The sequence below is a fragment of the Pleurodeles waltl genome, chromosome 4_2, assembly GCF_031143425.1.
Source record: "Pleurodeles waltl isolate 20211129_DDA chromosome 4_2, aPleWal1.hap1.20221129, whole genome shotgun sequence".
NCBI classification, from domain to species: Eukaryota; Metazoa; Chordata; class Amphibia; order Caudata; family Salamandridae; genus Pleurodeles; species Pleurodeles waltl.
Window position 1 is genome coordinate 818,653,962 of NC_090443.1, and position 25,153 is coordinate 818,679,114.

At 43.1% G+C, this 25,153-nt stretch overlaps 1 protein-coding gene across 3 annotated transcripts in view; it reads left to right on the forward strand.

Moving 5' to 3' along the window:
* The window catches only part of JAK1 (Janus kinase 1), a 481,031-nt gene extending 470,220 nt beyond the window's left edge, over positions 1 to 10,811 (forward strand). For all 3 annotated transcript variants that reach the window (XM_069232503.1, XM_069232505.1, XM_069232504.1), the window contains exon 24: positions 6,798 to 10,811. In XM_069232503.1, the coding sequence (XP_069088604.1) occupies positions 6,798 to 6,899 (102 nt within the window). In that variant the 3' untranslated portion in view covers positions 6,900 to 10,811. The remainder of the gene's footprint in view (positions 1 to 6,797) is intronic.
* Positions 10,812 to 25,153: the final 14,342 nt, after the last annotated feature.

Sequence of the window (25,153 nt, forward strand, 5' to 3'; positions counted from 1 at the left end):
GAATTCATTACCCCCAACTATAAGAGCCACAGATAACTTTCTTGTCTTCAGAAAACTACTCAAGAGTTGACTCTTTCCTTCATAACCACCTTTTTCAAACAACTATGAACTGCATATGCCTATGTGGATAAATATTTTTTCAGATTATGGGGGTGATTCTGACCCCGGCGGTCTTAGACCGCCGGGGCCAGGGTCGGCGGGAGCACCGCCGACAGGCCGGCGGTGCCCCGCAGGGCATTCTGACCGCGGCGGTAAAGCCGCGGTCAGACCGGCAACACTGGCGGTCTCCCGCCAGTGTACCGCTGCCCTGTTGAATCCTCCAAGGCGGCGCAGCTAGCTGCGCCGCCGAGGGGATTCCGACCCCCCCTACCACCATCCAGTTCCCGGCGGTCCGCCCGCCGGGAACCGGATGGCGGTAGGGGGGGTCGCGGGGCCCCTGGGGGCCCCTGCAGTGCCCATGCAGTGCCACTGGCATGGGCACTGCAGGGGCCCCCGTAAGAGGGCCCCTACAAGTATTTCACTGTCTGCTTGGCAGACAGTGAAATACGCGACGGGTGCAAATGCACCCGTCGCACCTTCCCACTCCGCCGGCTCGATTACGAGCCGGCATCCTCGTGGGAAGGTCGTTTTCCCCTGGGCTGGCGGGCGGCCTTTTGGCGGCCGCCCGCCAGCCCAGGGGAAAACTTGAAATACCCGCCGCGGTCTTTTGACCGCGGCGCGGTATTTTGGAGGGCGGAATTCTGGCGGGCAGCCTCCGCCGCCCGCCAGAATCAGAATCACCCCCTATATGTAACCACCTTTTTCAAACAACTATGAACTGCATATGCCTATGTGGATAAATATTTTTTCAGATTATGGGGGTGATTCTGACCCCGGCGGTCTTAGACCGCCGGGGCCAGGGTCGGCGGGAGCACCGCCGACAGGCCGGCGGTGCCCCGCAGGGCATTCTGACCGCGGCGGTAAAGCCGCGGTCAGACCGGCAACACTGGCGGTCTCCCGCCAGTGTACCGCTGCCCTGTTGAATCCTCCAAGGCGGCGCAGCTAGCTGCGCCGCCGAGGGGATTCCGACCCCCCCTACCACCATCCAGTTCCCGGCGGTCCGCCCGCCGGGAACCGGATGGCGGTAGGGGGGGTCGCGGGGCCCCTGGGGGCCCCTGCAGTGCCCATGCAGTGCCACTGGCATGGGCACTGCAGGGGCCCCCGTAAGAGGGCCCCTACAAGTATTTCACTGTCTGCTTGGCAGACAGTGAAATACGCGACGGGTGCAAATGCACCCGTCGCACCTTCCCACTCCGCCGGCTCGATTACGAGCCGGCATCCTCGTGGGAAGGTCGTTTTCCCCTGGGCTGGCGGGCGGCCTTTTGGCGGCCGCCCGCCAGCCCAGGGGAAAACTTGAAATACCCGCCGCGGTCTTTTGACCGCGGCGCGGTATTTTGGAGGGCGGAATTCTGGCGGGCGGCCTCCGCCGCCCGCCAGAATCAGAATCACCCCCTATATGTATATTTCTATTTATTTATAGCTTCTTTGGAAAATATGTATTGCTACTATGTCATAACAATAAAATACACACACACACTCTTTAAACCTGTCTGACTAAGTATTTTTACCCATGTTTCTAATTATGTATTGTATGTGCATATGTGTGTGTGTGTGTATATGTATATGTATATGTATATATATATATATATATATATATATATATATATATGCGTATGTGTATATGTTGTTTCTGTGCTTGGCATGTTCGTGGATCATTGAATTCCTGCTCTCATTTTATCACACTTATCTACTCATCACTCTTATATCATGTCTCTATCAAACTATCCTCCATTCTCACTCTGACTCATCCCAAATCTCTTCTACCACTTTCATCTCCTAAATATCTCTGCCTAAGCTCTTCCCTCCACATCTAACTCACCAAACCTCACTCTACCTCTGTGACCTCCCACACAACCCTACTAAATTCTCCTGCATTCATCTCACCCTGCTACTATGCTCTCCCTAACCCTTCCACATACTCTTCCCCCTCCACCCTCCTTTACTCATCCCAAGCCTTTGGGTTGAGTAAATGAAGGATATACTCCCAATTAACACCTCTGGATTTATTTCCTCCTCCACCCCTCCATTACTCCAGTCTAACTAACAAACTCTCATATCCGCGGCTCAAATTAACTCCTAATAATACTAAAACTGTACTCCTTATTTAACGATACTAATCCATCACTAATTCTTGTTGGGTTCCGGAGTAGCGTCCTACTCATCGAAAAGCGCTTCAACGCCTCGTCAGGGGTAGTAAGCGCTATATAAATACGATTACAATTACAATATAATTATGCTTCAGAGGAGTAAACATCTCTCAACTCATGCTAACGGCACCTTGGCATGCCAGTCTGCCTTCTAGAGAGTGTTCCTTTGCAAATATTGACGGACCATTTACACTGCAAAAGTACAGTTGTCACACCTTCAGTTTTTATGCAACACATGGCTACGATTCTCAATCCAAAGCTATCGTTTTCTTCTCTCCACTGCACCACATCAGATAAATTACTTTTAATGTATTTGTCAGTTAAAGTGTATGACTGATTCTACCATGGCTGCCTATTGGCTTTCCTTTTTAGAGATCAGGACAGCCTGACCCATAAATGACCACCCTGAAGTCTTGCGACATCAAAGTCATTGGTTCTCAACCTATCTTGAGGATCAGGCCTTCCGATCTCTGAGACAAAACCAATAAACATTTGAGCATTCAAGGTCCACCCCTCATATGCCCATGGTGGGAAGTTTATTTTGCCATTGGGCTAGTTTTCTTTCACCACTACAGATGCACTAAACAGCATGCAAACTAAGCAGGCTGCCTATAAGAGCATTGTTTTCTGTTGTCTTCAAAAGAGATGACAAAATAAAAAAATTATATTCTTTTCAATTTTTAAAGCATTTGGAAAACAACTGTTTTTTTTTTGGTTTTTTTTTTTTAAAGGGCCAGCGTATTCTGAAAATATGTGGTTGAGGCATAGACACACATGTGCATTCCCCTGCCATCTGGTGTTGGGAGCGGATGTGTGCAAGTTGTTTTTCTTCAGAGAAGTCTTTGGAGCCACGAGGTTTAGTGACTCCTCATCTTGCTGGTAATGCGCATAGGCATCAACTCCATTATTAGATTGTTTTCTTCCGCCATCGGGATCGGATGTGTGCTCCTGTTCAAGACAGTCATCTGTACTATCTCGGTTCCCACATGTTCCTCCCAACCATCGGTATTGTGTTTTCAATTGCGCATCCCAATTTCCATCCGTTCTGTGTCGACAAATCCAGTTGCACCCAGGCAATCTTCAGATTGATCTTGGCCTCACATGGGGCCTCACCCTTCCTGGGCTGTCTTTTCTCTGGACTTCCAGTTGGTTCCATGCCATGCAAAAGAGAGTGATGGGACAGAAGCCTTTTAGATATTGTCCTTGATGCCATTTAAAATATCCACGAACCGACCTCTTTCAGGTTGTAACATTTGTCTTTAACCTGAACATAACAAGCTTGCATGCTCGCTTGCCGCTCCTTCAGATAAAAAAAGACCCTCTGTGACCTTTGGGCCCGACGCTTGAAACCATACCTGTGGACCTCTTTAACGCAGAAGATGCTGGAATACATCATGCTGAGGCGCCTGCAGCTGGGGAGGAAGCCTACTTGCCAGAGAACAGCTCCGACTTCGACCTGGAGGTCAAAGAACTTCCATCAACCAGTCAAATCATGGGTATAGGCTCTTTCCTTTGTCGTTACAGTTTGCAGCACGCCAACACAGTCTGCTAAGCCACCGGGAACACCAGATGTAGGCTGTCGGTCTACCACTGCCCTCAGGCCATGGTCCGAACCGATGAACAACTTTGGTCACTATGACCAGCTCCATCTCGCCGCCGAAGAAACATCCCAAGTCAGCTGACTCGGCGCCAACCAAACTGTTGGCACTGAAAACAGCATCATTTCAGAAACTCTCGGCATCAAAGTCGACCTCCATCGGTGCCAAAACAGTCGAGCCACTCCTCCATCGGCTTTAAGAGGAAATGGGTGCTCAACAAAAGTATTTGGCAATTCACACACTGATTGGCTGGATTATTACACAACCACCTGGAACTGACATACAATTTCCAAAATGGCAGCTTTCTTTCTAGGGAGCCCTGGATGTTGCTCCACCTCCCAAGCAAAATTAGAGAGAGAAAAACCAGACCATTTCCTGCTCCTCCATCACCACCTAAGGATAAACAGGATTCCCCTCTCCATCCTACAATCTTCAGAGATCACCTCTTCCATGCATAGGTGATGGAGAAGGGGAGCCATTTCTCCACAGCTAGATCCCTGCCACACGTATGACACAGCGCCTCCAAGGGATCCAGATCCTGACCTTTACCCAGCTCGCCCATCTACCTCCCTTCCCCCGACAATTCCTCCACATTCCAGGAACTCCTCGTCATTGTAGCACCCTACCATAAAGTTCCCAGCCATTCAGACCCAACTGAGGAAGACTCTCTCCTCCAGACAACAGATTACCCAATACCACCCCATGCTAAAGGGTATGTTCCGCCACACAGTCATAATTTTGAGAATCCAGTGCGAGCTCAGGTGATTACTCCCTGAGTTACAAAAAAATATAATGCATCCGAATCAGATCCTGTGTATGTTCGGGGCTAGCTTCCTCCAGACTCATATGGCATGAAAAAGAGACAACTCCCAAACAACTGGAGACGCCACCCCACAGGATAAGGAAAGTAAACGATTAGACGTGGTGGGGAAAAGAGTAGCAGCGAAGCCTGCTAACTACTGGCACAATACTATGGGACATTTGAGCAGATATGAGTAGATATGACGGAGCCACCTGTGATGAAGTAGAGGAACTTCTTTAGTACCTCCTTGAGAAACACAGCATAAGGGTGCATGAATTGGTTTTAGAGGGGAAGTTAATTTCCAATATTACAATACTTTGTGCCTTTGACGCAGCGGACACTGCTGCTCGGAATGTTTATTCCATCCTTCTACTTATGCATGGCTTTATATTTCAGGTTTTGAACCTGATGTACACCAGAACTTGCTATGCCTCCTTTTTGATGGGCAACATATTTTCAGAACCCACGTCGACCAGAACTTTGAAAGAATGAAAAAGGGCACTGAAGCAGCTAAAACCATGGGCGCCCTTCAGACACCTACCTTTTGGAGTTCATTTTGCCATACACCTTACTGTGGTGGTTCAAAACAAACATCAGCTGAAGCTACCTTGGCCTACACTCATGCACAGAGAGATTCTCCCTCAGGTAGAGGTTTCTCCAGATGACCCTATTGAGGCAGTAATTCCAGAGGCAAAGTTCCCTCTCCAAAAGAAGCCTCAGCTACAGCCACCAATCCATGACTTACCCCTCCTGCCTTCGATCATACAACACCTGTTGGAGGGCGTCTGCAAGGGTTCTTGCTCACTTGGTGGGCCATCACCGTCGACCAGTTGCTGTTAGACATCATACAGTATGGTTACTGCCAGGAGCTAACTTCACACCACCTACCATAGAACCCCACAGTCACAAACTTTCCTCAGACTCCATAAAACTGCTCAAAGAAGAGGTACAATCAATCCTTTGCCAAGGTGCCATCGAACCAGTGCCTCTGCACTATCAAGGCACAGGGGTGTACACTCTTTATTTCTTGATTCCCAAAAATAATGGATCCCTCAGGCCCATTCTGGACCTAAGACCCCTCAACAAATACATTCTCACAGAACATTTTCATATGGTCCCTTGAGGATGGCATAACTCTTTTACACAGGGCGATTTTATGACTGCTCTCGACCTAAGACGCCTGTTTTCACATACCAATTCACCCAGCAAATTGGTGCTATCTCAGGTCTGTGGTTAATGGAAAACATTATCAGTTCAAGGTTCTCCTCTTTGGGTTGACCACAGTTCCCTGAGTGTTCACAAAGTGTATAGCAGTAGCAGCCGCACATGTGCATTGGCAGGGCTTTCACATCTTTCCTTGTCTGGTCAAATGGCTCATTAAGAGTGCCACTCTCCAACTATGCCACAAACACACTCAAACCACCATACACCTCTTACATGAGTCGGGGTTTACCACCAATGTCACAAAATCCTACTTCCTATCCCAACAAAATTCAGCCTTACTTACTTAGGAGCAATCCTAAAATCTGAACTCGACTGACCTACCCCAACCCTGCACGAATACATCTTTTCAGACAATCATTTTGCTATTTTACGCAGACAGCCAAGACACAGCGAGGACCATCACATGCCTTATAGGCATAATGGCATCCTGCAATCGTACATCACGAAAAACTACACGTGCATCCATTGCAGAAATGCTTAGTGCAACAATGGTCCCTAGTGGAGGTTCATTGGGAAAATCCAGTGTTGACCAGTGACCACACTTGCCCACCATGCACAGTACACCAGTTTGCCAAAAACATGAAAAAAGGCAGTCTACCAGAAGCAAAGGGGCATGGGTTATGGTGTGCATCGGAACCATGACTGGCAAATTTCAGGACTTTTTCAGGTTTGGGTTTGCTGCATCATAACTAATATTTCACTGTGTTGTTTTAGTGAATATGTATGTATGTGTGTGTGTGCATAATATCTAATAAATATATTATATGTATACATTATACTTTATATATATATATATATATATATATATATATATATATATATATACATCTGAATGCTAGGAAATTAGTTTAAGCTACTTTCTATTTTGACATTGAGACATATTTCTAACACCCACAACTTATTGACACCAATTTGTCACATCAACAGGTTTATCAGCTGATGAGGAAATGTTGGGAACAAAATCCGGCCAGTCGGACCACCTTTCAGAACCTCATTGCAGGATTTGAGGACATCATAGATAAAATGTAGATAAATATGTTGTACAGTTGTTGGTGCTGTATGTGTTTATATACAAATGTAAAGCCACTGGGTGGTTCCGAGGCTGCCATAGTTTGTGATGTATCTTGTTTTATTTTTGGTTTAATGTAAATCTAACTGTTAAAATTGTTTGCCCAAACCTTCTACCTGTGTCAGAAAAGATGATTCCCTCATTTAGCCATATTGCAGGAACAAATGATTATTTCTTAGACTCCAGCAAATGTTAAATATTATGAAAAATTCAAAAACAAAATCCTTATGGGCATATTTGTTACAAAAAAACACAGGTCAGCAAGTCACCTTGCTGTCCTGCATGATAGGGAAAGAAAGGAATGTGCTGTACTTAACGTTGTACAGCGCATCCCTGTCTTTTCCCTGGTGCACAATATGCTGCCTAGCGCCAACACAGGCACTCATGCATCATGGTGTAAGGGTGCCTGTGTTGTAAGCAGGATTGTTTTTGTGCAAGAAGGGACACTTTTCTGCACAAAAACAATCCCGAGAGGCATTTCTTCTTTCTGTGTGTGCTGCAGTATGCAACACACATAGAAAGCGGAAGTAACAAGGAGAAACAAAGATACTTCTTCTAGTTACGCCTCATCTGGGGAGGCATAGCATTTTGACGCATTCCCATGTATACCCGTAATGGTAAATCTGGGAATGCGCAGAAATCCATGGGTGAATGCTTGGGAACCCATGGAACGCATTCCAGCAGCAGAGTAACACCACACAGTGGTCTGCGCTGCACAGGGTTACTCTAGATTTAACAGGCAAGGCCACCCAAGGTGGCCTTGTCTGGCTTGATAAATCTAACTTAGGAGTTGCGTGGCTCTTGCGCCCCGTTGCATGCCGCAAAGGTGGTGCAACTCTTTTATAAACATACCCCTTAGTTTTTATTTAGGTTTGGTGCAGTAAATACCTGAAATACAAGAATATTACAAAAGTCAACACAGTTTTTTTGCTACATCGTGATATTGCGTAATTAAATAAAAATATACTTGTTTATACCCTATAGAGCATAATCGTGCAAACAAAAAAATCCATAAGAGAAATATTGCTTTTATGAACATCCAAAATGTAAATAATTCCATAGAATGAATTCTTTTCAGTTTTCAGAATAAAGCTTTGGCCACTCGTTAAATATATAGATTCCTCAAGCCTCATTAAACTGGTTTATAAGTCTTAAATTTATAGTGAAGTAAAATATAGCATGTTCACTTGAAAATGTAAGTAATCTTCTGAACTGCAGTTAAGACTTCGAAAATTTGATTCGCTATGTGGTTCTACACATAGAATGAAATGCAAAAGTTTACATTTGTTGACATGTAGCAAATTTAAGAATATATAACCTACTTAAAATTAGGCCCAGGAACTCAAACTCTGAGAACACTGCTAGTTTTCGTAAATGTATATATGAGCTGTTAACTTGTCTCTCTTTGGAAGATGGCAACTGCTGTGAATAAACAATTACTTATTTTTAGTATATTAACATTGTGTATTTTAATGTTGGATAACTTTCCAATATACACAATTTTCTTCCCCAGAAATATTTGGTTAGGAATAAATGCCACATATGAAAACAGTAATATGTTTCTTTGCCTGAATTAGGATATAATTTATGTTTATTTACCATATCTCATACATACTCGCTGTTGAAAAGCACACTTATTGTTTGCCATGTGATGGAAGAATGTAAATTGTTAAAACAAATTTGAGTGCTTCAGTGTATCAGCTACAGCATTTTCATAGTGTGTCTATTTCTTCAGATGTTTAGTATTTTTTGGGGTGCCTTCCAGGTAGATTGCGAGATTGACAACCACACATCATTTTTTTCCATTTTTAAAATACAATGTATTACTGCGAGAAAAACAAAATTAGAACTTAAGCGCCCATGTACAACAGTTACACAGGCATACTTGGTTATATAGAACAGTTTACCAAACAGTAGTGCTGCAGCTAAAAAAGAAAGTGAAAAGAAGGCCTCTTAATCTGTGACTGATAAAAAAATTAAATTAATGATGGCAGAACTGCATACAAATTGAGAAGATTCATCTTGCAAACAATCATATTGTTCTCATGTAACAAGGAAGCAGATTTTTTCCCATATTGGATATTTGAAGTGATCAAAAAAGTTGTCCTGACCACACAATGTTAACTTCTTCTGCAAGAGCAAAACCTTTGCCCTACAATTCTTCTAGAGCACACAAACCTAGAGAAGTCTAGGTACATACACTTTGGTGTAGATTGTTTTGTTTTACCAGAACATGAGTGCTCATTGTACAAATGGCTTTCTAATTTGAAAGCCTCTGTATTATGACGTAGATATGGAAAGGTCAGCAATCAACAAACTCCTGGTTTATTATTTGTACAGTCTCCTCCAAACACTCGCTCAGGACTCCTCAGAACTTCAGCTTTAAGTCAGTTTCATATTTGTTTACTGGGCAGAGTTTTCCCAAATATTTACCTCCTGAAGCTAAAGACTTGTTTCTACCCTGACAACACAAAAGACATCCTGAACTGTTTCACTGTTCTAATTCTTCACGTTTTTTCTAAGTAAGTAGACTTTGAACAACTCAGTCTGTGATCTTGCTATAAGTTTAGTGTAAAAAGCACATTCCCTCTTTTCTGGGCAGCTCATTAACTTTCTGTTGACCAGTGATTGCAAATTTGATTAGTTGCTCTCTGCAAGTAGATTTAGCATGTTTGAAATGATAAAATCCAATCCCTACTCCATTACTTGGAAGAATGATACATAAGTCATGTGGTTTATATAATGCATCTAACAATGCTTACCTTCGCTGAAAAGAGAAAGCAGTTTTTCCAGTATTATCAGGGAATATTTTGTTAGATGTAAATTTGAATAGAAGAAATGTAGCTGGCATGTCTTATAAGCATTGCCGTTTTGTTGTAACCTATTTTGTTTCATTTTCATCCTTCACATTGGTGCATTTGTTTTGGCTGTTAAAATTGTTAATTTCTTGTTCGTTCAGACTTTCTTGATAGGGATTGGTCTCCTGTTCACAACAAGGTTGGATATCAGAGTAGCTTATAGACAAGACCAGTCACTTTGCTTGTCTTTTAGGACCTATTGTGCTCTTCACATTCGTTGCTGAACATTGATTTTTGAAACAGTTTTGCCATCTGGTTGTTAAACTAAATAGTAATAAACATTTTCCAAAGTAACGGACACTGTCATGTAGCAAAGCCTGCCTAAAAGAACAGTGCTTAGTGGTTAAAGTTGTACAGCATACGGTTTAACTTAAGTAGATCATGGAACTGTATCATGAAGTGCGTACTACAAAATTAATCAATGCAGCCTTTGACTAAGTTTCGGGGCACTAGCCATACAGCTTATTAGAATGAGCTCCTGGCATTTATTAGTTAGCCCAACAACATAAAAGACTCAATACACGCGGTTTAGTAGTTCTGACACTACTTACAAGCACATAGAACACTTGCACATGTTTTGTATTTCCAGTATGTAGCAGTTGGACACTTAAATGATAACTTTCTGGAAATTCTGAGCCTCGGGTATTCACCAGGCCTCATATGGACCCCTGCCAACTTTACTTGTATCGCAAATTAACATTACAAGTAGGCTGTCCTATGATTTCCCATTTCTTGAACTTTCACTTTCTAATAGCAAACAGTTCAGTCTCTGGCACATTCAATATCTGGACACGCACCCCAAAAATATTTTCTTGTATATTCATTATGCTTTTACGAAGTATGAGCATTTTGAGATGCTAATTGAATTTATTTGTGTATATGTACGCAGAATGTGTTTTATAAAGAATCAAGCATTTATTTTTGTTTTGCATTATCAACTGTTTTATTTGTTGTACATCTGTATGCACTTTGTTACCCTTTATAGAAATAAACATAACATGATTGGTCTCTGCTTATGCCTGTTATGATTTTTAGAACTAGATTTATATCTTAATCGATACTTCACATGGATACCTAGTTTGTAATACAGACCTTAATCTGAAAAATACTAAAGAGGAGGTATAATGGGAAGCTAGAACAACTTCATAGTGCATGTTAGCATCTTGGTTAGATCGGTTTTTACTACTGATATATATATATTTTATTACTCAGGGCCAGGGACACCAGAACCTATCTTTCTAATTTATGCCTTTGCGAAGGTGTTTTTTCTTAACAATTCCCTGGGATTTTCAAGTTAAATTTTCTCTTCAAAGTAATAGGCTTTCGATCCACGTAGAGTCTTAAAGTGGGAAATGACCCTATTTGGCCAGCTCTCATATTGCACGGGGTACCTGGGCCTTGAACATGACTCAGAGTTGTACTGTTGATACCAACAGATAAATTCAGACACAGCAAGAGAATGATGGCTGCATTCTAAGAGTTGTAGAGCTAGAGGACGCATCACTTCCATCAGAATTGTCCTCTAAAACAAAGTAGTCACTAGAACTCTCAAAGTACATCTTTGCCTTCTATCCTGAACCCAGTTCTGAGAGTTATGTAAATTCAGACATAGGAAGAGAATGATGGCTGCATTCTAAGAGTTGTAGAGCTAGTGGACGCATCACTTCCATCAGAATTGTAATCTAAAACAAAGAGAAAGTACTCACTTGAAACCTCAAAGTGCATCTTTGCGTTCTATCCTGAACCCAGTTCTGGGAGATACAGAGCAAGGATGTTACTAATTGGCCTTGCAATTAATCCATTAGAAGAAGCTAATACTACTGAATTGGGCAATAGTTTAAAAACTAATTTTCCAGCTATTCTCTCCCAGGGGATCCTCATCAATAGCCATAAACAGTGAATTGAATTGAAATGGTGCAGATTTGGCGGCTCATGGCTATGCACATGGGAGTTGTGCAAGGAGGTCCTCATGGCTGCGCCTCACAGGGTTGAGGCAGTAGACCCAGCACTGCATCTTGAACCTTCTGTTTAATGTAACCTCATTATTTGAATCCCACACGGACTATGAGATGGCAAGGATGAAATCGGAGGTACACAATGAAGGCGGTGGGCTTGGATAGGTGAAGAAAATATAGAAGGAGGTACAGGCCTTATGACAAGCGCAGAGGGTTCAAGCCCCTCACTGGTCCCGGAGGCCTCAGCAGAAGCAAAGGCAGCCTTTCTTTCAACCACGCAAAACTGCGAGAGACCACGCTTCAAGTAGACCACATCAGTCTACTCCCAAGGCAGTGGGAAAACAATGAGGATTCGCTTCCCTTAACCCTGTCCACCACTCCAGTGGGGGGAAGTATTACCAATTACGCTCATGAGTGGCACACCGTTACAAAAGACAAATGGGTGCTAAACATTGTAGAGACTAGTTACTCTCTTCGGTTCAAATCTCCTCCACCTTCTCTGCTGCCAACGAGGTGAGCGCCTGCTCATTACTTGGTACTACAAAAAGAAGTTTGCATCCTGTTGCAGAAAAGAGCGATAGAAAAGGTTCCATTCGCTCAACGAGTAAAAGGAGTGTATTCCCGATATTTTCTGGTGAAGAAGAAAGGCCAAGACAGGGTCTTCAGACCCATTCTATATCTGAGACATCTGAACAAATACATCCGAAAAGAAAAATTCTGAATTCTGGCTCTTCATCAGATTTTCCCTCAGCTACATCGCGGAGACTGGATGTGCTCCATAGATCTACAGGATGCGTACTTTCACTTTCCAATCGAACCCAAATGTCGGAAATCTCTTCGGTTCTTAGTGTCATCACAACACTGCCAGTTCAAAGTGCTGCCCTTCAGCCTAAAATCAGCCCCTTGGACATTCTCCAAATGTGCGACAACAATAGCGGCTCACTTAAGAAAACAGAATATCTTTCTTTATCCATACCTAGACAACTGTCTGCTCAAAGCGACAGCCGCAGAGCAGGCTGTAAACCATCTCAACCTGGTTCTGAACACTTTCAGCTCTCTGGGTTTGCAGGTCAATTTACAGAAGTCCACTCTCATTCCAACTCAGACCCTCTATTATCTGGGGGCAATACTAGACACCAAACTAGAAAGAGTGTATCCTTTGGAGGAACGACTATCATCAATAATGAAGAAGTGTCACATTCTTCTCCACACACTCAGGCCTACGGTCCGTCAGATAGCATCTCTGTTGGGCTCCATGGCCTCCTGCATTTTCATTGTCCAAACGCCAGGCTACATATGAGGCTTAAAGAGGCTCTAGAATATCAGTGGAATCAACACACAGCCAAATGGGAGGACAGAATAGCTCTTTCAACCGGGGCTCTAGCAGCATTACAATGGTGGATGCGCAGACATCACCTGTTGGTGGGGGCTCCTTTTCACCAGTCCACTCCTTCCGACACCCTGGTAACTGATGCATCACTACAAGGCTGGGGAGCTCACCTGGGCCCTCTCCAAGCTCAGGGCCTATGGTCCAACAAGGAACAGACTTACCACATCAACCTATTGGAACTGAGAGCGGTTCACCTTGCTCTCAAATCGTTTGCCCCATCGATCAAAGAAAAATCCCTTCTCGTCCAGATGGACAATAAAACTTCAATGTATTATCTAAACAAGCAAGGGGGCACGAGATGTCATTCCCTGTCTCGGGAATCTCAAACCATCTGGCACTGGCTAATAGCGAGAGGAATATCCCTCACTATGGTCCATCTCCCAGGACAGCAAAACTCAGAAGCAGATTTCCTAAGCCGAAGTCTAATAGACTCCCAAGACTGGGTCCTTCAAGACGAAATCGTAGCAGACATCTTCCAACGTGGGTTCAGCCTCAATTAGATCTATTTGCAGATGACGTCAACAAAAAAGCCCAGACTTTGCATCCAGGTTATACCGTCCGGGGACGCAAAGGAATGCCCTGTTAATAGGCTGGTTAGGAATATTTCTCAACGCTTTTCCACTGATTCCCCTGATACCTGCTGTTATCAACAAGTTTTACAGATTCAAAGCCAGGATGATACTCATAGCCCCACAATGGCCTCAACAGTACTAGTACACAGATCTCCTCCAGTTGTCAGAGCAACCACACAAGAGGCTGCCTTGCAGACCGGATCTTCTCCAGATTAGGGGGGAAAATTCTACATCCCAACCTTCCCTCTCTGAGCTTGACAGCATGGCTCCTGAATTCCTGCAATATGGACATCTGGGGCTCTCGCAGGAATGTATGAATATTTTAAAGGAGTCTAAAAGACCGTCTACACAAGGTTCTACATGTGGTGCTGGCATCACAATCACAATCCTATTTTGGCCCAGGAGGAGGTTATTGTACCTTAACTGTTACATCTTGCGAGGTCAGGACTGGAGTTCTCCTCTATTAAGGTACATTTATCTGCCATTACAGCTTATCGTAAATCACCCTCTCAGAAATCCTTCTTTGCTATGCCAGTAGTTAAGGATTTCTTAGAGGGCTTGAAGAAAGTATTTCCTCGATTCGGAAACCCTCACCTCCATGGGAATTGAATGTGGTCTTGTCTAGACTCATGGCCTCCCCTTTCGAACCTATGCACAAAGCTTCTGTACAACACCTTACATGGAAGACAGCTTTTCTGGTAGCCATTACCTCTGCTAGAAGGGTCAGCGAAATGTAGGCTCTATGTTCGAGAGAACCCTTCATGGTTTTCCACGATAACAGAGTGGTTCTGAGAACACATCCATTGTTCTTGCCTAAGGTGGTGTCGGACTTCCACATTAATCAGACAATATCTCTTCCAACTTTTTTCCCTAAACCTGTTACTCCAGCAGAGAAAGCCTTGCACTCCCTGGACCTTAAGAGGGTGCTCAAATTTGATCTTGATAAGACTAGGTCAATCAGACAATCTGATCGTCTGTTTAACTATGAACATATAAGGACAGGGGAAGCTGCTTCAAAACAAACTATTTCTATATGGATAGTTTCATGTATTTTGACTAGTTATCAATTGGCTAACAAACAATTATCAGCTAGGCCTAAGGCTCACTCAACGAGAGGCAACTGCAGCCCTTCTTAAGAATGTACCCATCTCCGAGATTTGCAAAGCTGCCACATGGAGATCTGTACATACTTTTACCAGGCACTACTGTAAAGATTGAGATGCCAAAACAGACACTCAAGTGGGTCAAGCTTCTCTAAGAAATTTATTTGCATAGCATATGGTTTTTTCCTGCACTCCTTTCATTCCGTCCGCAGAGGTTTGGGATGGGCTTGCTAACCTATTCAGTGTTTATGACTATTGATGAGGATCCCCTGGAAGAGAAGGATAAGTTACTTACCTGTAAATCCTAGTTCTCTTCCAGGGGTATCCTCGTCAAAGTCATAAACAACCCACCCTCCTCCCCGGACACAATTGTTAGAAGTGCAGCGATACTCATGTTTCTATTCTATTTCTGGACACGTTTAAAAGGTACATTTGGACTCTTTCTGCCTTTTGTGATTGACGGATCAGCCCTGTGTTTAAGTCTTCAGTTATGTGCTTATTGAAAAGTTTACATTTGTTTCCTACCTCTCCATTTGTCCTGCCACATTAGGAACTTAACATTGTCCTTGCATTTCTGAAATGTACTCCATTTGAGCTGCTTCACAGCTGTTCTTTGCAGCTCCTCACCCTCAAGATAGTGTTCCTCATTGCCATAACAGTGAGCTTCAAGCTCTTTGTTTCAACCCGCTGTACCCAGCCTTCGTCCCAGACCAAAGGGTTTTGTGGACACAGGCATCTTTCTTATCTAAAGTTGTGATGCCATTCCATGTTGATCAAAATATCACCTGCCCGGCGTTATTTCATCCGCCTCATCCTTCTGAGGAGGAAAGACTCCATCGCTTGGACCCTGAAAGAGCGCTATTTTTTTTAGACAGATCGTACCAGGGAACATGGAATGGATGATCATCCTTTTGTGGGGTTCTCTGGGGCAAAGAAAGGCAAAGCTGTGCAGAAGAGATTGTGCTCTGCTACTCACTGACTCAAAAGCAGCCTCTAAAAGAACTGCATGCTCACTCTACCAAGGCAAAAGCTGCTACCGTTGCGTTAGCATGTGAAGTCCCTGTCGGAGACATTTGCCAGGCTGCTATGTGGGCATCCCTCCATACATTCAAGAAGCACTACTGTCTGGATAGTCAGGTTTGGCAAGAGGGGCATTTTGTCCACTTTGTCCTGCAGGACTTTCTGGCTTGAGCCCGTCCGTATACCCACCTTCGAATAGGTACTTCTTTGATATCTATTCATAAGGTGAGGCTTCTGAGGCTAGAAGTCTGTTTGAGGAGAACATGTTACTTACCTTCGGCAACACTTTTTCTGGTAGAAGGTTAACCTAGCTGCAGATTCCTCATTGACCCGCCTATCCTCCCCGTCCTGTGGTTGGGCTCTATTCATTAATAAGATCCCAAGTCCAGGAATCTTCACACTGGTCACACCAATTTACTTTTGGGGCTTTGTGTCTGGGGGCAGTTGACAGTCTTGAAAGCAACTGACTGCACGCAGGAGTTGCGCCTATTCTGGCTCTGCACATTATTTCCAGAGGGAACAGTGTCAGCGTGACGCCAGATGGTGCCACCTTCTGGAACACAGATACTGCTAAAATGTTTGCAGATCCATTCTGGAATCTGGGAATATTCATAACATGATGAATCTGTGGCTAGATATAGCCTTTACCAGAAAGAGCGTTACCGAAGGTAAGCACCCTGCCATGTGGGCTTACAAGGCCCACTTTAGGGGGTGGTTTAAGAATATATAAAACTAAGCTTTCCCTACAGGGCAAAGGCATTTCGTATCCTAGTCAGAACACAGTCGTTCTCCTGGCAGAAACATACTTGTGGGTGGTATAAATACACACTGCAGCTCACAAATGTTATTTAATGTCCCATGGCATAGGTGCACTTAAGGTACGACTCTCAGTAGATTCGTAAGGGAATTAAATAGGTGACAAAGGAAGTTTCACTGTGTACAGCACATGGTTTAGAACTGTTTAGCAGTGGTAAAGTGCACAGAATTCTAGAGCCAAGAAATCCACACATACAAAACTTTGTGGAGGGGGAGTGCGAGAAAAAAGAACTGAGGAAGACTGGGATTTGCCCAGGATATAGAGGAGTAAGAACTGTTCTTTGGAGAGCAGATGCTGTTCAGTAATACACCTGCATTGTTGTGTGTATCTGTGCATATGACGATGATTTGTGCAGTCAGTGTAATGCAGTAGCATTTCATCTCATCGGCATGTCCCAACAAGAATGCATAACAGAATGGTCCCAGATCAAGTTCCTAAATGGGTGTTGTAAAGGTAAAATTACCACATGCCTCCATGTCATTGGGGCCACCTTGTTCTAGCTTAGGCATTCATTTCAACATAAGAGTGTTGTCATCCTTGTTTAGTTCAAAGGGGCGCTGGGTTGTAAAAGAACATCTTGAAAAGGACCATGCCTAATTATATGGAGTCATCTGGCAACTTTGGGGTGGGAGGGAACAAGACAGGTTGGTCACTGCTCTGTCATTGATTAGCTATTTAAGAAATTTTGATCCAGGAGTGCTGGGCCCATGTCCGATTTTCAGGTTATTCATATAGAATAAATGCACAGAAAATAACTCTAAACAAAACTAATTATCAAAGTCTGTGGTTTTCTTCGATTTGGCCTTCATGGACCTACTTTCGGCAATCCTGCACTGAGGTAATCGGTCTGGAGAGTTTCAAGATACGTACATTTACTGTATGTTTTTTCAACATATATGTAGTTCAGTTGTGTATGACTTATGAGCTACACACAGTATGTTCCATTGATGCCTGAGAACTGAGTGTGAGTAGCATGCAGTGTGATATTGCTGGTTGCCCCGAAGACATGCAGAGGGGATTAGTAGGCAAGTCAGTGCCTGTGTTAAATTGGATCAGGTGAGCAGAAAAAGCAGCACACAAATAACAGATGGGTTGAAGATCATTGGTAGAACTGTATAGTGCACTGCTGGTCTGCTGTGCACTTGGCAAAGCTATTTGTGGGTCGCCTACCAAAATAGCAATGTATACTTGGGGCAGGGCAGTGGTGCACAACAGATTTGTGTGGTTCCCAGGACTGAAATAGCATGCTGTGTTGCAGGTCAGAATTGGCATTTGCAAACACGTGTGTTTCACTGCTCGATTGGAGGATGTCCTGAACGTCATGATAAAGTGCATTGGTAGATCTGTATGTGGGTCCATTACTGAAACAAAAGGTGTTGATATCCGTCAAGACTGATGTACCCAGTTGCGTGAGATTGGATCTGGAATAGCAAAAGTGCTGCAGAGCTTGAAAGTTGAGTGGTTGCTGAACTGGGCGAATGTCCTCGGAGTAGTCAAGGGAGGGGGTGCTGCAGTGGTAGAGATGTGTTGGGGGTCTCAGTATTTGAATAGCATTGAGTAGCACATGTCGGATTTGAGTTACACAGACACGTTTTTCTGGTACTGGGTAGCAGAGAGAGGGTCTGCTGTTCATTATGAAGTGCTTTGGCAGAGCTAAATTGATATAGGGTCTAGGAATTGCAATATCAAGGATACTGGACGTCAAGCTGAATGTGTATTTCAGTTATGCGTGAGCTCTAATGTTGAGAAACTGCCAGTGACTTGAAGAGGGCAGCAGTATGTGCTGGGTTGCCCGTGCTCATACCACCCTGATTGCACTTGAGGGTGGTAAGAAATGGATTGATACATCACGGAATGGAACCTTGTGGTTTTGCGGTCCAAGACTGCGGTTCTGGAGGAGTTGAGAGTGAGTGCTGCATGGCAGGGATACTAACAAGACCCATTACACACTGCTGGAAATGGAAAAATAATACTCCAGCCCTGCGCCAGCACATTGTGTGAAACCTTAGTAAATCTGAGCTTCAATATTTTGCCCTAGGTATACTATCAGGGCTACTACACCAAATTTAATCCAAGGGGTTTCTGAGGACCTGGTAATGTGAAGAGAGAGAAACTCACAGCGGCAGAGCCATAATATTAAATAACGGACCACCTTGTACAATGAATTACTCGCATACCCCATTATTCATCCACCTTCATGAACATGCTCTTTTGGGCAGATTCAGCCTTATGGAAGAGCATAGTGGTAGAGACCATGCCTTCCAATGAGAGAGTTGAAATATGTTATTACTCCAAGTACTTCCTAGACTTTTAGCAGGGGGCGCTACATCGCAATCTAGATGAATGATTTCATTAAGAAAGCAAACCCCAAAATGTTCACATTGTCTAAAGTATGTCCAGCTTTCCCCAGTACTATTGGGAGAACTGCTGTCTTCTGAAAAGAATAATTATGTTTATTTGAAAATCCTCCAAACTAGTCGGACTTAGAAGACTTACAATTATGATACGAGGTCAAAACTGGAATAACTGCTACAAGAATCCAATTCAAAAGACCTACGTAGTACTCCATGATTGCGGTCTGGAAAATCTGACCTGCCGGGTTCCTCAAACAAAGTAGGAATCACTGCATGTGCACAAACCCTATAAACATGTGCACACATTGTCAAGCACTTGGTGGACTAAATCGTGAGATGTATCAAAGAACGATCAGCACCATCTTAAAATGGTGGATCATGCTTGAAATCCCATCACTACGCAATTAACAAAAAGGTTAGATGTTAATGCAGACTGCTATTAGGACCAATATCTTCGGGACATTGTACTATGAATAGGTTAGCCTTGTTTATTTAATAATGGAACATCCAGACTTGATTATATGTAACTAAATGACCCATTTAGGAAAACTCATGCTGCCATCTTGGATAAATTACCTTAGAAATATGCAGAATAGCGCTGAATAACCATGCTGTCACAGCAAAATGATTGCATATATTCTAACTGTGAAACATTCATGGGTGGAAAAAGATAGTCTCACCATTACCTTATAATCCACAACTACTACCTTTAAGTATATTGGCCTACATTGTTCCTTAGTCATCCTAACTAAATTCTATAAAAATATACAAGACATAGATATATATATAAAAAATCAGGCCACCTTCTTAAATAGGGCAGACCGCCATCTATTTAAAATAATGCTGAATGTCAAAAGAGACATAGCATATCAATTTCTTATGGTATGCAGGGAAGTCTTATTCAACAGCCATATATATCTTCTCAGCCGAAGAAAATGTACATCTAGAAGAATCTAAATCATAATAGAACAGTATTTAGGGAATATCCTAACACATATTTTTCAGAAAGAGGGACACTAGGCTTTGCATCTTATACATGACATTAGATCACAAATCTCTTTTTCCAGCAAATTTTCAATTAGAAAAAACGGAAAAACAGAGGGAATCTACCCAATCACAATGTAGCTAGAGAATACTATTCCACCTGTTGGTTTAATCCTCTTGTAACAGTATTAGCTTGCCAAATCCATCTATTCTCCCTCAGTGTGAGTAATCGATCCACATCATGTCTTCCCTTAGAGAACCCAATTGCCTCTAAAACAAACCATTTAATTTCATTTTATTTGCGACGTGATGTTTTGTAGTGCTCAACTAATGGAGTATTCTGAACATTACTTCGAATTTGTGCTTGGGGCTGTAAAGTTTGTTTCCATACCTGCTGAGTGTTTACAACAAATGACATTCTTTATTTTAATTGAAATGTTCTTCCACATAAAATACATGCTTTCACAATACTTGTGGTGGAACATGCTGTACAATTACCACATGGATGGTGACCAGCAACTGGTCCAAGGCCCCATAGTTGAGTCAGTGTGGTGGTTTTGGGCTCTGTGTAAACTCTGTCCAATTTTTCTCATACGTTTCTCGCTCTCTTAAAAGAGAACATTGGTCTATCCAATAAAAAAGTTTTATAATCCAAAATGTGCCAATTCTTTAATATGATCTTTTTTATCATATTGGATTTTGGTCCTAAAGTGGTTACACTTGCAAAATGAGACTCAATCAATCAATCGATCAGGAATTTGTAAAGCGCACTACTCATCTGTGAGTAGTCTCAAGGCGCTGAGGTTGGGGGGTAAGGCGGGGGTGGAGGGGCAGCTCGAGGGCGGGGAGGGAGTGCTGCTACTGCTCAAACAGCCAGGTCTTGTGAAGTTTCCTGAAGGTAAAGAGGTCTTTGGTCGGACTCTTTTGTACTTTCTTTCACCTTTAAAGTAAGTCTCTATCATAACACCATGCTTGCTCCTAGGATCTTTAAATAGGATTATAGGGATACCCATGGGCAATTAATTTTGTTGATAGGAGTTTTGCTTCTGCGAAGTAATCATCTTTTCTGGTGCAATTATGTCTAATATGTAAAAATGCTTTGAATGGTTAGTTGTCTTTTAAATTTCTGGGATGATGAATATTGTACTTAAGCAAAGTGTGTCGTGCTGTAGGTTCGGTATAGAGGCCTGTTTAAAAGGTACCTGAGCCTTTTTAATTCATAAGGTTCAGAAAGTTGATTGAGTTATTATTATGTTTCAAAGTAAATTACTATTCTGATTGTTCAGCCATTGGTGAAATGTTAGTAATTCGAATGTTGGACCTTTCCAAATCAGGAAGACATCGTCAATATAACTAAACCATTTTTAATGTATTTTTTTATGGGTTAGATGTATTGTAAATTGTTATCCTCAAAAGCAACAACATAAGGGTTCGCTATATCAGGAGCAAACATCGTTCCCATTGCCACTCCTTGTATTTGAGCAAAAATCTCTCCATTAAAAGTGAGAAATAGTGCTCTGGTGCTATTTTGGCACATTCAGTGATAAAACTTGTAGGTATTCTATGTGGTCTAGGATGAGTCTCAAGAACAGAATCTATAGCTTACAAAGCCTCACTTTGTGGAATGCTCGTCTAGAGACTCCAAATGTCCACTGTGACAAGAATATCTTGGGTTTCAACAAAAAATCACCTTTAATTTGTGTAATCACTGACAAAGTATCACTAGTGTAGTCAAGGGAACAAAAGGCTTGATAGAAAAAGTCTACTATGTTGCCAATGGCTGAAGAATCGATTGTCAACCACAACTAGTCGTCCTGGCGGTTTTCTTTCATCATTGTGAATTTTAGGGAGCGTGTAAAATGCTGAAATAATATAATCTTTCCTGTTGAAATAATCAAACTCTTTTTTTTTACGTATCCATATTTCATTTTGCCCTATTGTAGTTAATATAAGAATTTATTTCCCGATTTTAGTGGCAGAATGCCTTGTATTGAGTTATTCAACAGTTGCAATACTTCATAGTCAACTTTATCTTGTACTACAATGCTGCCACACTTATCTGCTGATTTGATTACAATATCCCTGCATGATGATAGGTTTTTAATGCAGTATCTTGAGATTTTGTCAAGTCACAGTTAAAACATGTGGTTGTGGCCTATTGACCAGGTATTATTCTACACCATCTAGGACATCTATTGGCACCATATACTGTACACCATACAGACCCAACATTTTCTACACAATACAAACCCTTGTTGGCTAAAATTAGAAAGGGATGAATTTGAGAGCCAAGCCAACACTGAAATACTCAATGGTTCAGTGACGAGTAAGCAACATCAGAGCTTGAAAAATAATTAGGGACTGTGTGATGGAAGATATGTACTCCTGGACGCAATTCCAGTCCTACAATCAGAGTCCCAGTTTGTAACAGTACATTGGTAATATGGAGAACGCAGGTCAGTTATGTGGGTAGACTGCAAACCCAAATGATCATATTAAAATCGGTCATCCCAAACTTTTTCTTCTGCTATTGAACCTCTGTGAAACCCCAAGAGAAGATCAGGTGTCAAAATACATACAATTATGCATTGCCTAAAGGGTGGTATAGAGGCAAGAGATCAAATAATGAACTGTTCACCGGTGCACTCCATGATAGAAAAATGGGGAGGTAGAGAAGGCTGATATTGATGAACACAATACACTACAATGAGTCATAGCAGACACCTCAAGGAGACGGGGGAAAGAGACTGGGACCGGATTGCCGAAAGAAAAGATCGATACTGGAGAAAGTTCCAAAGTTTAAATGACTGTTTTAAATTCACCGTCTTGAGACGTATGATTCATGAAAGATGGCTGCCATGCTATGCGCTCTAGTAGGCTTGGTTACATGATTTAGTCTGTGAAGGAATGGATTATTTGTGATTTGAAGGTTGTGCTCGTCCAGTCAGTTGTTGATTATCATCAGCTTCATACTGTTTCAAAATTTAACAAGCATTGGCATAACCAATAGGTCTCGTCTTTGGGACCTTATAAGTATTTAGCCATGAAGTACATTGCATTGGCAGATGGAACATACTATACCTGACAGTGTGCAACCACTGGTGACCTCTGCAGAGTACCTGTTTGCTTCTGAGATGTGCAGGCACTCTCCCATAAATGTTTTGCATTGCAGCAGTACTAAGAAGTGCCAGCACTCTTCCTTTCAAAATACAGAAGTGTAGGTACTTAGTACCAGACAGGACCTCTATTTTAAAACACTTCAGCCCAGATTTAAGAAGCACTAGTGCCACATTAATGTAGTTTTTTACGCTAATGTTGCGATAGGCTTCAAAAAGCAACGCACTAGATCTACAAACTTGTGCAATGCATGCATTGTGCCACTTGATAACCCCTTGGGCCACATTATGCCTGTGCCATGCATAGTGTATGCAAAGGGGGCATTCCACCGTGAGGAGGACTGCAAAAATGGAGCAGTGGAATCTAAGATATTACTCTACGTCATTTTTTTACGGCTACTTTCAACACCTGCTCAGAGCAAGGGACAAGAAAAGTGGCCCTGCACTAGGTGGAGCACCACTTTTCTTAAATCTGCCCCTTCCTCTTTCTGAACCACAAATGTTATCTTCACAGCTTCAAATGTTAACAGATGTGTGGAACACCACCCAATGGGCCCGCCTGGATAACATAACAAAGCAACCTGCAACAAAATACTGGATAAGGCTTTCCAGTAGAATTGCCAAAAGACACTCAAAGCCTGGGTTCTGCTTTTTGTTTCGCCAAAGCATACTTTAGATAAAGGGTCAGTAATATTTTGGTTTCTCTTGGGCCCCTCCCTTGGGTGAGCAGCACGCCCCCTCTAAATCCTTCTTCCATTAGGGCTTGGGAAGGAACGCGATGCAGCAACAAATAGTGAAGTCACGGAAGAGAAAGGGAGATAGGAAAGAGGGAAGCTGTAGATGGGGAGGTACAGAGAGGAGGGGACAGAGATGCATTGAGAGAGCGGAAAATAGATAGAGTGGAAGATGGGCACAGGCAGGGAAAGATGGGTACAGAGAGACGTAAAAGAAGGTTAGAGGGAGATTGGGATGTACATAGAGCAAGAAAGCGATGGTCATAGGGAGAGAGTTCATGATGAGTGAGAGGAAGACAGAGAGAGAGAGATGCCATGGAAATAAAGAGAGATACCGAGATAAAGTTGTAGAAAAGATAGGAGTGGGGGGAGGGAGAGGCAGAGATCGACATAAAGGAGGAGGAAATATAGGTGTAGAGGGGGAGAAAGAGGGAGGTGAGAAGGGACGAGAGAGCGAGCTAGCTCTTGATGGGTGGCATTGAGTCCCTCCATTGTTTTCATCTCTCTAAACAGTCTTGGGTAATGGGCCTTGTGTGCCTTTAAATAACAATCTCAGCAGCTGTGGGTGACTGACTGATCTTGTCCAGACAGACGAGATGAATATCCCTCCACCGAGATGCTTCTATCACAGGGGCCCGTGATGACAAGGACCCCCAGGGCCATCATTCAAGAGATGGTGCCTGCCCGCTTTCTATTTGTACCTTATGGAAGGAGGCGGTACACTGTGATCCAGCACTTGTTATGAAAAGCAGACAGTGAACTAATGCCAGTACCAACGCCCAATAAATTACAGAGAGCTTCACATAGCATTCAGACTGTTTCGAAGCACCCAGTGGTTTTTTGCAAGCAGACGTGGATGGTTGGAAATCTTTTTCTGCCTGGGCACACTGCGCTCGTGTAATTGAGGCTGGACAGAGATAGAACTTCAACAGCACTAATAATGTGAAGTCAAACCGTATAAGGATGGTCTGTCTAATGTACCATTAGGGAGGGCACTGGAGATGTGAGCCATTCAAGAATTATTAGGAAATTCTGGCTGTGCGTGGAATCACCCTCTTCACCCCCCGACCCTCCTCTCCCCTGCCTTCAGCTACCCCTTTGCTTTACCAACTACAGTGGGGGTAAGGAGACTAATGCTCAGAGAAACCGGTGAGGCCCTTGTCAGAGGGTAATTGACAAGCGTCTCAACTATAGAAAAAAACAAGCGTCGGAAAGGTGTGGGACGCACAGTGGAAGGGGCAGATACCTGTCGCATTAGGGTAGCGAAGGCACAGATTCTAGTACATTACATTGAGTTTGGGCAGAATCCTG